A 13861-nucleotide genomic window follows, 5' to 3' on the forward strand; every position below is an offset into this window, starting at 1 on the left:
ATTACCGTGCAACCCATATTAAAAACAAACAAACAAAACAAAACACATACCGTGGAAATTAACCTCAGCAAAAATCACAAACTGGCTTAAATGGGTACCTATTTTCCTTTCATTTAACGTCTGTGAACACTCAGACAAATTTTTGTTCAAAATCATGATCTCACCAAGAGAGCACTTTGTATTTAGATATGTATATGTGCAAGTATTTATACTGGGAATGATCATATGCACCCTTCTTAAAAGCTCCTTTGGATTGGGAAATTATCAGGTCAGGAAGTAGTAATTATACTGTGTGACAGATGTGACATTCAGAGCAAACACTGAATGGTGAATAATAAATATGTGAAAGACTAATTCCACTAAGTAGTCTGCAAAGAACTGCTGAGAAGAAATGTGTTTGCCTAAGGAATTTGCTGACCAATTTTGAGTAATAGACACATTTGTAAAATGATTGAAGTTGGATCATAGTAAATAACCATCAATCCACCAGAATAGCTTTGCACACCTAAACACTTTGGACTTCATCTTGTCACCTACCCTTTTAATTTGCAGAAGCAAAGATCCTTTTCCTAAACTAATGTAAGCAAGGACAGCCTCTATGAAGCCCACTTGCGCATTGACAATTGATAAAATGAGAACCCCAAATGGATATTCTATTATGCTTTAACTTATGAAATTAGGCTTTCAGGAGGATTTTAAGCCTTGGAAGAATCTAGCCTAGAACAGGTATCTAGAAAAAAACTAAACTCCTTTGTCACAGTAATGTTTTGGAGGTGGTATTACCTTCTCAAATACTGTTGCCTTCCCCATCCTTTCCTGTTGCATCCAATAGCCTACAGTTTGTGACTTGACAGCCTCATATTTCCTTCCAACCCTATCCAGACACCCCTATTAGTTCATTATCATGATTTCCTCCCTACAGGCTAAGCCTCATTTTCATGTCTCATCTCTCCCCACATGTAGATGCTCATAACTAGAAAGAAGAGCTGGGAGCCACCAGGAACTGCTATCCACATACTGCAGGAATATGATTCAAATTAAGGTTCTCATCCTATAAAAGTCCATCTTTCTAGAGCATTTACCTCCATTAGCAATCTCCTGTCTAGGAAGGGTAACCTATTATTTCAAGCAATAGTTTTCAAGCAGAGAGGTGTATGGTGGTTTAATAAAAATGCTTTTTGGAAACGTGCATTATCAATTATCATCATAAAAAAAAAAAAAAAAAAAAAAAAAGACAAGTCTAAGTTTAATTTCAGTCTTCCAACTGTGTAGATTCATTTTGTTTCTGTCATTTTGTTTTCATTTATGTCATAATTCCAATATTATATTTTATATAAGAAATTAAAACTTCAGAGTTTCCATTCAGTAAAAACTTCCTATGTGAAAATTTTGAACGTTTTTCTACTTGCAACAGAATATTTTGAAATATCATCATTAATTGGATGGTGTTGATTTCATTCCACAAGCTACTATTCCTGACCAGAAAAAAATAACTAGTCCCAGGTACTAACTTGTATAAAATAAAGCTGTCTCATAATCATTGCTACAAATGCTTTGCTTTCTGGTAGTTGCTGAATAGGTCTGTAAATGCTGACGCTAGATGCAGCATGGCATGTTAGTTATACATAACTACAGGATACTACAAAATACAGAAAATAATAATATGAGTATATTCCAATCCCTGAGATTCCTCCAGTATGGTTCTTGTGCCAGAAGATTAACTCATTTCCCTTTTGTCCTATGAGAAATTGCTAAGAAAGTATTTCAGCTTCTAACTTTCAAGTACTTCAGGTTAGACCTCTGCAAAGTAAGAATTACAAATGATTTATGAAAAGTACTACGAATTTCTTTTCTTTTCTTTTCTTTTCTTTTCTTTTCTTTTCTTTTCTTTTCTTTTCTTTTCTTTTCTTTTCTTTTCTTTTCTTTTCTTTTCTTTTCTTTTCTTTTCTTTTCTTTTTCTTTTTCTTTTTTTTTATTTTTGTTGCCACTTTGACTTTTGTGTCATTTGTGTGGTCACCAGCTGTACCAGTTCTATTTTTCTTTCTCCCCTTAACTTTGAAAGTTTGAAGAGTCAGTCATACATACCTGTAAACTGGAAAAAAAAATATTATTTTTATAATTTGTAATAAAAAAATCAAGTTCCATTGTAATATAACCAGGGACTATTTCAAAGTCCCCCAGAAACAATTACTCAATTTAATGCACGGAAAAATTATTTTAGTTTTTTGTCTAAAAACCTCTTTGGATTTCTCCCCTTATTTTGGAGCCAGCTGTAGAGAAGAGAGCCAGGTTCCTGAAGATGTGATCAAATGAAAACATTGAGAGATTCAGAAAGTTGCCATCCCAAGCAAGAAGATGCCACTTCTCAGCTCTTTGTTTCTACTTCTAGTAATAATAAAATGGTAAGAGGCTATTATAAAGAATATTGACTACTAGTATATCGGCCTGGTCCACTGATAGCGTTTGAACATTTTATTACTACTAGACTGCAACATAGCAGTAATCTGGCATTTTCATATCGATAAAGGAAATGCTTAAAGTGTTTGCACCGAAACAAATATCGCAAACCACAAGGCTATATTAGGATTGGAAAGAGAGATTGCAGCACCTTGGACATAACTGAGCTAGCTTTAAAAGGATCAGGTCTGAGCCACACAGGCTTCAGCCTCTATGAGACCATCATGGGTCCTGTACACCCCTTTAGTGGCTAACATCATTGCTGTTGCTGCTGGCACCATGACTGTTTGCACTGGTGTCAGTATGCACACTTCAAATGCATCTGTCTGAAAACTGCCGGCAGAAGGAAGAATCTGCTCCTCCAGCTGCACCAGCTAGGCATTGTTTCTGGTTCCCTGTAGTCCTGCCCACCTGGCCAGGCAGCTGGCTACCTCAGGGAGCTCACCATGTCTGAAAAACAACAGTTCTAATGAAATGCATAATTTTCAGCCATTTTAATCCGTTGCTTAAATCTGCTTAGTTTTACAGGACTACACCATCAGTTATTTATTTCAGTAATGGACCCTAGAGAAAATCCAATTAAAACAGAAAATATTTTAAATCATGCTCCATTAAAAATCAAATCAAATCAAATCAAATTTATTTTTTTCTTTAAAGAATATCTGACAGTGTCCAAAAATTTGTTAGCATTGACAAGGGGTATTTTGTAAGTATCATTATTAGACATATAACAACTCTGTTACCAAAGGCAGTGGACATGAACACATTACACATATTGTAATTCTGACAGGCATAATGGCCAAGATTAATTTCACACATGCATTCACACCCACACTCCTCAGATATGATCATCTAAACATTTATCTAAATAACTGAAAAAGAAATTGTAGCTTGCAGGTGCACTGAGCTGCCAGCAGCCTTTCAGGTAGTCACGAGGACCTGGTTGTTAATCATTTGGCACATCCAGGAAAGAACTGAAATCAAGGCAAAACACAAAAACACAAAGCAAAAACAAAACAACAACAACAAAAGTTGATCTATATTGGCTACTCTAGAAAGAATAGGTCAGTCCTTCTAAAGGCTAGCACCACAGCATAGCACCTTCTTCCCGTCTTTCAGTGCTGATACATTCCTAACTATACTATAACAAAAGTCATGGATGGAATACCAATAAAGTGAAAACAATGGAAGATATCCTACAAAGAGAGAAAAAACAAACAAACAAACAAACAAACAAACAAAAAACAGAGAAGGGATTCCATCACTTAGTTGTACTTTTCTGAATAAGTTTGATTTTTGTTTTATTTTATTTTATTTTATTTTACTTTTAGAAATCATTATATGCAGTCAAGGCAGATGTATTCTGAAATAGTAATTCACAATGGGTCACGTCCAGGTTCTTGCAAGGACTGAAAGCTGATTAAATGGACATAAACAAGTTTTAAGGACAAAAGAAAATCTGTTGAGTAGGGTTGCAGGTATTTACTAGGATTCTACAGAGTATTACATTAGATTCTCCCTTACTGGATAATTTCATTAATGATTTGGATAAAGGAAGAATAACGTGCAAAAATGCATACTAATCTGAATCACAGATATTAAATTTCTAGCATTTATGAACATTTTGGATGGAATGAGACAGTACAAAGTGCCCTAAAAATGTTGGAAATATATCCAAGAAATAATAAACAAGGTTTCTCCCAGCATAAGCCAATTGAGAAGAAAATAAATGAACACTGAGACGTTTAATGGTTCAGTGGGTACTTCAGGGTTAGCAGAAACTGCTTAAAGCAACTTTTGCAATTATTTTCTTTTTTTTTTTTTGGTCTGAAACGAGGAATAAAATGTGAAGCCCTTCTGAAGGTCTGTGGAGTTGTGACAGGCAGGAGATTCCAGCTATGCAGAGATTCATGATGGGAATATATGAATCCATGTCTTAAGTGGCCTTAATGGTTTTGCTAACACTTTTGCAACATCTCAAGAAGAAAAAGTACTACAAGAAATCTTAACCACCCACAAGCACTGAAAGCTTCTGGAGAAAGAAGCAAAAAAAGAAACAGCTTCTCAGCACTTGAAGAGGGATAGAAGCAGCCGAAGGCTATGAAGCCTGTGGATAGTCCAGATTGCATCTCGTTAACCAAAGATCTTTTTAAATCAGGAACAACCCTCCATGACAATAAACCTGAAACTGGACTTTGTATCTTAATTTAGGGTTTTGGCATGATGGATTTTTTTTTTTTTTTACTTATTTTTGGAGAAAATAGCAGATCATTTTAATTTTGAAACACAATAGCTATTGCAACCTGATCCCAAAGACAGATGCTTTAATTGGTCTGTTCTTATCACGTTGATATTCTAGCATTAATGCGTGCCTGTTAACAGAACTGCTGGACTCTATTCACAGTACTGAACTGAGCAGATTACTAGTTCCCAAACCCTCTCCTCTGTTTTTCTGAGTCTTCAGATCACAAATACTGCACTTCTCTTACCTTCAAGGGGTTCTGATGGCCCCAGACTCCACCAGCAACAAATTTAATTCACAAACATTGTAAGAAAGGAACTAATATACAAGCAAGAGAGCAAAAAACATGTCAGGAGTGTGAATTAGAACACCTCAGAGAAGCTCTAGTAGGTGACCAAAGCTGGCTTCAGAAAACAGCTGGCACTACCAAATCAGGAAAAGTAGCGGGGGAACAAACAAGCAAGACCTTTCAAGCAAGATCTGTCAATGGATGAGAGCCCTTAGATTAGAGCAGCTGCTGCCAAAGCCTCTTATGGGTAACAGGAGACCAGACTGTGAACATTCTGTATTGACTGAATCATCAGAGCAGAGGGCTGAGTCAAGAACAGTGCTATGGTGGGCTTTTACTTGCTGAAAAACAGGGGCTTTTTTGAAAGGAAACATTTATACTGTCTTAATCAAGCATCAATGCTGAGTGCTGCCATACAAACATGTTAATAGCTATGAAAGTCAGTAAAAACATTCAAGGTTTTTTTCCCAAATGTGAAAAAAATAAAAAAAAAAAGACATATCTATCCCTAACAATGCTTTTAATACAGTTGACACATATAAATTACGCTTTCTCCAAATTTTGAGGCTGAGGCAGGCAGCCTTAAAAACATCAGTCTAAAATGAGCTATGTTTAGAAAGCAAACAAAATCATGGTTTTATAAAGTTTTAAGTGATACTTACCGGTTCCTATAACTCTTCTAAATACCCATGAATGCTGAAGAGAAGTTTTCTTATTTTCAGTTGTTTCTCAGGTGAAATTATACACTATTTCATTATGTCCTAATATCCCCAGAACTTCTTTTTAATAGTTAATTTGAACCAAAATGTACACAGTGTTATCTTACTCCATAATCATGGAAAAGCTGCTTTTTTTTGTTTTGATACCCTTAAATACTCTGTAGTTTTACACAATTTCTTACTAATAAAATCTCTCTCATGGAGTTTCCATGTTGTTAAAGAAAGCATAAAAAGAGAAAGCTCTCTGCAGTTAGACTTTTACAGCAATGGCAACAACTCACCTGAAACTTCTGTTCGCACATAGTGAGGTCAGCATTTAAAGAGGTACATTTACCCCCACAGGGTATACTCCCTGCTATAATGGTGACAGTCCCATTATGAAAATAACTCCATACAGAACAGGGACAGACACCGTTATTTTAATCCAGCTATACCCTCCACATGAGCAGCTATGGTCCCTATAAGTATGTCTGTGGCACACTTCAGGTTCTGGTGCTGTGCATCTCTAACTTGTCTCCACCTACCAGCTATTGAAGCAGGAGTAATGATTTCCAAGCACATATTACATGTTAAGTATTACACATATATCAGGTCTCTCACACTGTGCATGTGAGAGCAAGCAAGCACCCTAGGAGAAAAGCCCTGTTAGTGCCACGGTTTTAAGGAGAGGAAGAGTCAGTCACACACCCCAAGTCCACAGTTATTTTCTGCATTATTTGACTGAAACAGGATGATCTGGATCAGTAAAGATTGCATAAGGATTACACAGAATTGTGTTTCTACCATAGGGAAAACAGTGTAGATGAGAAGAAACAATTCAGGTTTGATGGCAACGATACTTTTTGATAGGTAAATCTGGTCAAGTCCTCTAGACAAGCTAGAAAAGTTGCCTGGGAAACTGCAACATCCTAACTGAGCTATCTAACCTTTTTAAGCAGCCTCTGTGTTTGCAAAGGCCTGAGCACAGACAGAATGAAATGAACAATGCATTTCCCATAGATGTCAAGTCTCCTACTCAGTCAGCCGAATTCACACACATTACAAGGTGCAGGACAGGACCACAGTGACTTATTTTCATTACTTCACTGGGAGGAACTACTTCTACTCTATTCCATTTTAGTTCATTATACCACATCCCTCATCACGGTCTCTGAGCACTTTCCAATGAGACATAAACAAATCACTAACGAGTATGTCATGTGGCTGCCTCTCCCCTTTCATTTCCCAAAGGCCATGTTTTTTCTGTTTATCCTGCAGGTCAGTGTGGCTTACTATACACATTACCATAGAAGACTTCATGAAAACTTATCTATTTGTATGTAATAGTTTATCCCACAATGAGTCTATAGAAGTCTCATCAGCCATCTGGTATTTTTATTTCTCCAGGCTGAGAAAGCAATCATGGCTAATCCTCCTGCGAACTATGGAAGTCAGGTTTTATTTCCCACTTTTCTGTACCAATAACTCTTTACAGTCCAAAGTAGGCCAAAGACCCTAAAAATCTGTATATTCCTCAGCTCTTATAGGACCCTAATGCTAGGCTGCTGCCAGAGCAAATGTAGTTCTAGTCCAAAAGAACAAAATTCTCAGGGTATCTAGTGAAAGATCAGATATGCTGTAGGAAAATCATTGCTTGCTGGGCCCTACAACCAATACACATGTGTACTGAATTTCCACAGACCCAGTGGGAAATCTGTTACGTTTTAGTACATGAATATTAAAGTGGACGTGTTTTCAGGATGCAGTTTTCTGGAGCAGAAAATGATGTTTCACAAGTACCTTCAGGCAGGGTGCCAACTTAGGTGATCATTGCTCCCTGGCACCATCCCCAGCCTTGTGCCAGCCTAAGTCTTTGTGGGCCCAGCATGGCAAACTGATGAGGGGACTAACCTATACAGAACACAACTACTGTTTGAGAAAAAGATCCTTTACGCTGACTCAGCACAAAGTAACAAACAGCTGGCGAGGGCAGCTATCAAAGTGAGTATAAGCAGCTCTGCTGCTAAATGTCTAATCAGTAATTGATGCTGAAATATTAATGATCAAAGTATTTTTGTTTATGTTCTGTTTTCTTGAAAAGTAATAAATTAAAATCACTTCAGGGAAAATTAAATTATTTCAGGGAAAAAAAAAGAAACTGGCCTTCCTTTTTCCAAAATGCACTAAGATAAACCCTGATATGAGATACATAAGTTATATTTTAATAACGAAAATTAAACATTTACTAAGAAACTTACATATTGTAAAGACATAAGTGAACTAAAAATCCAACAGCCCTGGTGCAGAGCATGAAGAGAAATTGGTGATTGGGGCCAGATTATACTTAGCACGTGTTTTTTTTTCCCCCCTCTTTTTTAAACATAAATATCCACATAATCACTCACCCAGTCTGGTAGGACCTTGTTCCCTTTGTTGAATTGAGCGCACCATCTCTACAAGATTTACAGTCTCTTGAGGCATGTTCCATGAAATTTCTAGATTATTTTCCCTGGCATACTGGAGAACTGACACATGAATTGAAGTATTGCCTGAAGTGAAAAGCAGAAAACAAACACTTTAAGCAATGCATATGAATGTCTTAAGATCAAATCTAAAGGATACATTAGGGTTGTGTTTTACATTACACACAACTAGACAGGGATTTTTCCATTATAGTGTGAAAGCTGCATATTCAATCAGAAGATCAAAACTGAACTATTCTTAGGGGAAAACTATGCACATATTTCTGGAAACAGTCGCTTTTCTGTTGAGAATCAGCATGTAGTATTTTGTCTCAGATTAATTTGACCATGGTCGGAGAATTTCACTACTGATCACCAAATGTTTTTCTTTTTTCCATGTTAAAACTGTCTAAACATCACTTTTTACATGCACATTGTTTGGCAAGTGTGGTAGTTTTATACCCCAACCTTCCTGATGGCCCAGACTCACGGAAGACTATATTTAATTCAAATTTCTCTGTCATGTATTACTTGAGTGACATGCATCAGGCTGCACCATGTGACATAGTTCTCCCAGGAAGCATGGCCTGCAAAGGGGAGTTAAGAGAAATTCCAAGTTTTGCCATTTTCTGACATCTTTATTCTGTTTATACATTACGTAGGAAGTATGAATAAAACTACTAACAGAGAGTTGATATAAATAATCAGTGGCCAACTGTTGTAGAATTGAACAGGGCAATACATTGTTTATAATGATTGCTAGAGTCTTAGAAGGACTTCTACTGCATATTGAAGGTACTTACAACATGTACATAATACATTACTATTTTTTATCAATGGCTCATAAAACATTTATGAATTAAGTTAATATTTATTGTGATTTCATGTACCAAATATTGCAGCCCTATACAAATCCAGATATTGTTGATAGTTGGCCTTGATGATCTTGAAGGTCTTTTCCAACCTGGATGATTCTATGATTCTACCTACTGCACTCTACAATTTGTCCATGGTTTTCTCAAAGATTTTAAAACTAAGGCTGTAGTGAGAACTCACTTCATATTTCCATTATTTCTGTTGTGTTGTTAATGATGTAACATTTACTATTACAGGCTAAAGCTAAGATAAGCAAAACAGACACGCTAAATTAAATTGTCTATTGTTTTATTGCTTATTTTCTTTGTTTACTTGGCTTGCTTCTCTATATCTTCCTTGTATACAATTTTCAGAAAAAAAAAAAAAAAAAGTGTCTTCCAAGTATGATCTCTAACCAATATAAGTTATTCTAGACATACAGAAGTGCTATACTTTTCCTCTGTGTGCTCTCTAATTAGTATAACTGCTGCTAATCTTTTGAAAATATAGGTATGATACAAACATGTCAACACACAGTGGCAAACACTAGCAGCTGACACACCATGAAAACCACAAAATGGTTTAATGCTGGATTGAATGCTGATTGGAGCAAGGGCACACAATTCCTAATTCACTGCTTGTGCTTCGTGATACTTTCATGTATACCAGGATATGTAGCATTCTGGAGGATGGCTGCACTGAAAATATCTCGGCTAAATCACCAGACTAGTGGTATACCTCCCATCGGTACATAATCTGCATGATCTTTGAGTCGAGCACTCCCAGAAAGCACCTGTCATCCAACATGGGTGAGGAACTAAATCTTAAAAAGACATTTAGTGTGCCTTAGGTTAGCCCCAAACGGCAGATCAAAAATAGAAATGCTCATTCCAAAGACAAAAACCTTGCATTCTGACCAAACCTGAAGCAAAAGCCCTCTGAATTATTCATTTTTACTTGAACCAGAACCAAACCTGAACCATTATTTTCAAGACTTTTGGAAGTAATTCAGAAATAAAACAAATAAACATATAGTTCTGCTTTTCTGCCATTGAACAGTTCAGCTAAATCTGCATCCCTTGACAGGGATCTCTTCACCTATTTGGTGTACTCACTTCTTGTGTCCATTACAATAAAAAGAGAAGTTCTCATCACAGATGCTGTTCTAGCTATTCTGCATCACACTTCTCAGTGAACTACATATCAAACCTTTAGTTGCCTGAACCAGAGGAAAACTGAACTTCATCTGAACCAAAAGTTTTACAAGCTGAATTTCCTCAATATAAATGTTTTGTTTTGTTTTGTTTTGTTTTGAGGGATTAGAATGGTGAAAAGAAATTGAGAGTTTTTGTTTTGTCATGTATAAGCAAAATAATGCAGAAAGTCTTTGTGTGTATGAGTTAAAACAGATACATACTGATATCAGCACTTTCAATAAATGCCTGTACAAAGTTTTTCATTTCCTCAAATTCTGATGCTCCAATATTGGAACTTCCATCCAGAAGAAACATGATATCCATTGGTTTGTTGCACAACTCTGAGGGGGAAAAGGAAGGAATAAATACATAAATAAATAGATAAATAAATAAAAAAATAAATAAAATGTGTTTGTAGGTGTTTGTGGGATTTTATTAGTAATCAAATGATAACCAAAATGTCATCTACTAATCTATCAGTAGAAGCAGAAATGGCAGATACCTGCATTTTGGGTAAACAAAGCAGGATAGCAACCATTTGAAACAGTAAGCAATGCCTGCTTAGTGAAGGCCTTGAGATTTATATTTCAATTCTTGCTTTTCTGCTAATGTTATTTTACTCTTAGGGGACTAAAAAGTAAAAATAAGCCAAACACAAAACAAAGAATTTACCTCAGATAAAAGGAATTTGCTTACTTGCTTGAGGCAAGCAGATGAGAATACTTACTTCTGTCACTCTTCATACTATCTGAAAGCTACTGTATATTACTGAAAAATACAGCTAAAGTCTTCTAAGCCTATAGAGGACTGACTGCAAGTCAGTGGACTGTACTAATGAACTGGGGCAGCATCCTCTCACTCTGACTGAAGGATAAATGGTCCTTCCTTGGCATTTGGACAAAATACTAAATGAGAGACGAGAATGTTCATAGACATGGAGTGGGAACAAAGAAGATAGGAGAGAGGGAACAGAAAATTACACAAAGAAAGACCTCCAACTTCACCTGGAATTTCTGTCCAACGTTTATGAGAGCAGCATGACTGCAGCACTAATTCAGGTGCTTCTTCAATAAGTGTGCTATAACTATGCAAGATTATTGGACTATTAGGCTGACTAATCTTTCTGAGCTCTTGAACATTTACATTGGGTGTTATGCCTATGGGAATAACATTTATACTTCTGGGATGTCGTGTGATAACATCAGTGGAAGGATTGGCTGACACCATATATACCAAGTGAGGTACATCCTGCCTGCCCCCATTTACTGTTGTAAATGTGTGTTTGGAAATATAATCAAGGGCATGCCCAGTATTGGTAGCCTTCCCTCCTTGGTAGGGTATGCTTCTCACTTTCTCAATAATACTTTCCTTTGACTGTATTTCCCTAAAGGAATACTCCAGAGTGACAGTGTCTGAATATTGCATGACAGTAACATGAATATTTTCTTTCCCTATGTTCATTCCTGTGATCACCCTCTCAAGGAACTTCTTGATGATATTGAAATTTTCCTCCCCTACATTGTCTGATCCTTCAACAACAAAAGCAATGTCCAGACTTTTTGGGGTGGGCTTTTCTGAAAGGGGTGGCGGTGCTGTGAGCATCCAAGGGGGATATCTGATGTTAGACATTGTTGGAGTGGATATAGCTTCTAACAGAGGATTTTCTTCAGGTCCAAGATCACACAGATAATCAATAAGGAGATCTCTGTTATCTGTTAGCTCCAACACATTGTTCATTAAGAAGGATCTAGTATGTAACTGCTTTTCAATGAACCTGATTTGTTCCTCACTAACATGTGGTCCAATCCCCACAGGTATGACAGTGATTTTTTTATTCTTCAAAGCTGGGATAATGGTGCGGACTTTTCCTGGAGACTTGCTTGCTATAAATAGTACAGCAATTTTGGCAGCATTGGTCCTTTCTGCTTTTCCAAACACGTGAAACACGATATATTTAAGGGCTTCTGCAGCAGACGCTACTTCATCACCTGTATATTTTATGTTTTGGACAATTTTTCTCATCTGGGACTGTTTTTTGACATCTTTAAGGCCAAGATAGATTGTGGTGCCAACCCTATAATATACCAGAACTGATACTCGGATTTTCTTTTGGGAGATGTGAAGTTTCTTCATCATGCCAGTTATGAAAGTCTTCAGTTGTTCAAAGTCCTCTTCTAACAGTTTATTGGAGCCATCCACTAGAAAGGCCAAGTCCATCATCTTGCTGCATGAGTATTCACTGGGTGGTAGTTCAATGTCCTCCTCTGGAGCAGGTGTTGTTGGTGTTAGGATTTCTTCCACTGGTTCACAGGATACACAGGATAAGTTCTTCCCTTGACACAGACTACAAAAGTCACGAAGTTTAACAGTAAATAAATCAATGCTTATAATAACACATTACCCACATCTAACAAAAAGAAATCCACTGGCTATGTATCTCAGAAATGAAAAGAAATAGTGATGTGGGGAGGGGAGGGACGCCTTCCATTTCTCTATAAGGAATTGTACAAAATTTTAGCACTCACTCAGAAAAGGAATTGTTTGTGCATGTCTGTTTAGATGCAGGAAGCATATGAAAACATATGGTATGTTTGTCAGAGGATACTCTTCTTATTACAGCTTTTGGTAGAATATTTAAAATCTGTGCCTAGGAATTGTCTAGAAACCCACTGAGCTTGAGCAATATGGCTACCTACAGGCCACTGGTGGACTTAACTGGCAGACATGGTTTGCTTCACAAGGAATAAAAACCGTGAGGAAAATTGGAGGTACATAATACAAAGTAAAATCCTAGAGTAGTCAAGACAATTTTGACTCCGATAGGACCTAGCAAACTCTGTAAGAAGGCATTGTTTACCTAGATTTTAACCTTACTAAAAACAATAAGCATCCTTTTTTTTCCTATCTCTGAAGTGCACTAGTTTCCTTTTTTTTTCCCTAATTTAATTTTGCTTTGAATGCAGCTTTGGCACATATCATCCTATATGGGTTTGTTTTTTATTGTTTTGTTTGTTTGTTTGTTTTTAAATGTCTCTTTTGTTATCTTTCCTCTTTTTTTTTTTGTTTGTGTTTTTCTTTTAATGTCTCTTTTATGTTCCTCTTACTTACTATGTCCTGTTTTTGTGTCCCTACACACAAAAAGAATGATGTATTTTACTCATAGCTGTTTTCTCTTTTTCTTTCTATTTTTCTTCCCTCACCATTTCTACTCACCTCTGTTAGTACATTTTCTCTTCCTCTTTCCATCTCAGTTCCTAGTTTCCTCTCCCCCTCTACCTTCTCCCCCCATCTCTGCCTTTTCCACTGTTCATACTTCCTTAATACCATGAGATTTTTCACCTCTGTCACTCTTCACCTTTTAGGAACTTATTTATAATTCATTTATTTCTATCTTTAGCAAGGCTTTAACACTTCTTCCCTGCTAACTCTTGGTTGTATCATTCTCTTACTTTAGTTATCTGAGCAAAGATCATCACTGTACTCATGGACAGGGTAGTACAGATGCAGTCAATACATTTTCCCTGTACTACTGGACAGCCAAAGAAACAGTATAGGGAACACCTATGAAGGAGTAAGGACCAAAAAGTGCTCATTTTTACTGCCAGAGGAAACCATGGATGTACAAAATAAGCAAGTCAATACTAGAAGAATGTACCATTTTC

General features: G+C 36.7%; 1 protein-coding gene across 1 annotated transcript in view; it reads right to left on the minus strand.

The window, feature by feature from the left end:
- VWF (von Willebrand factor) overlaps positions 1-13861 on the minus strand; it is a 150028-nt gene that overhangs the window by 60755 nt on the left and 75412 nt on the right. Inside the window, exons 28-30 of the mRNA XM_068654434.1 lie at positions 11204-12543; positions 10421-10540; positions 8092-8235 (exon numbers count right to left, since the gene is read on the minus strand). Coding sequence (XP_068510535.1) covers positions 8092-8235; positions 10421-10540; positions 11204-12543 — 1604 coding nt within the window. The remainder of the gene's footprint in view (positions 1-8091; positions 8236-10420; positions 10541-11203; positions 12544-13861) is intronic.

This window comes from Anas acuta, chromosome 1 (assembly GCF_963932015.1).
Source record: "Anas acuta chromosome 1, bAnaAcu1.1, whole genome shotgun sequence".
NCBI classification, from domain to species: domain Eukaryota; kingdom Metazoa; phylum Chordata; class Aves; order Anseriformes; family Anatidae; genus Anas; species Anas acuta.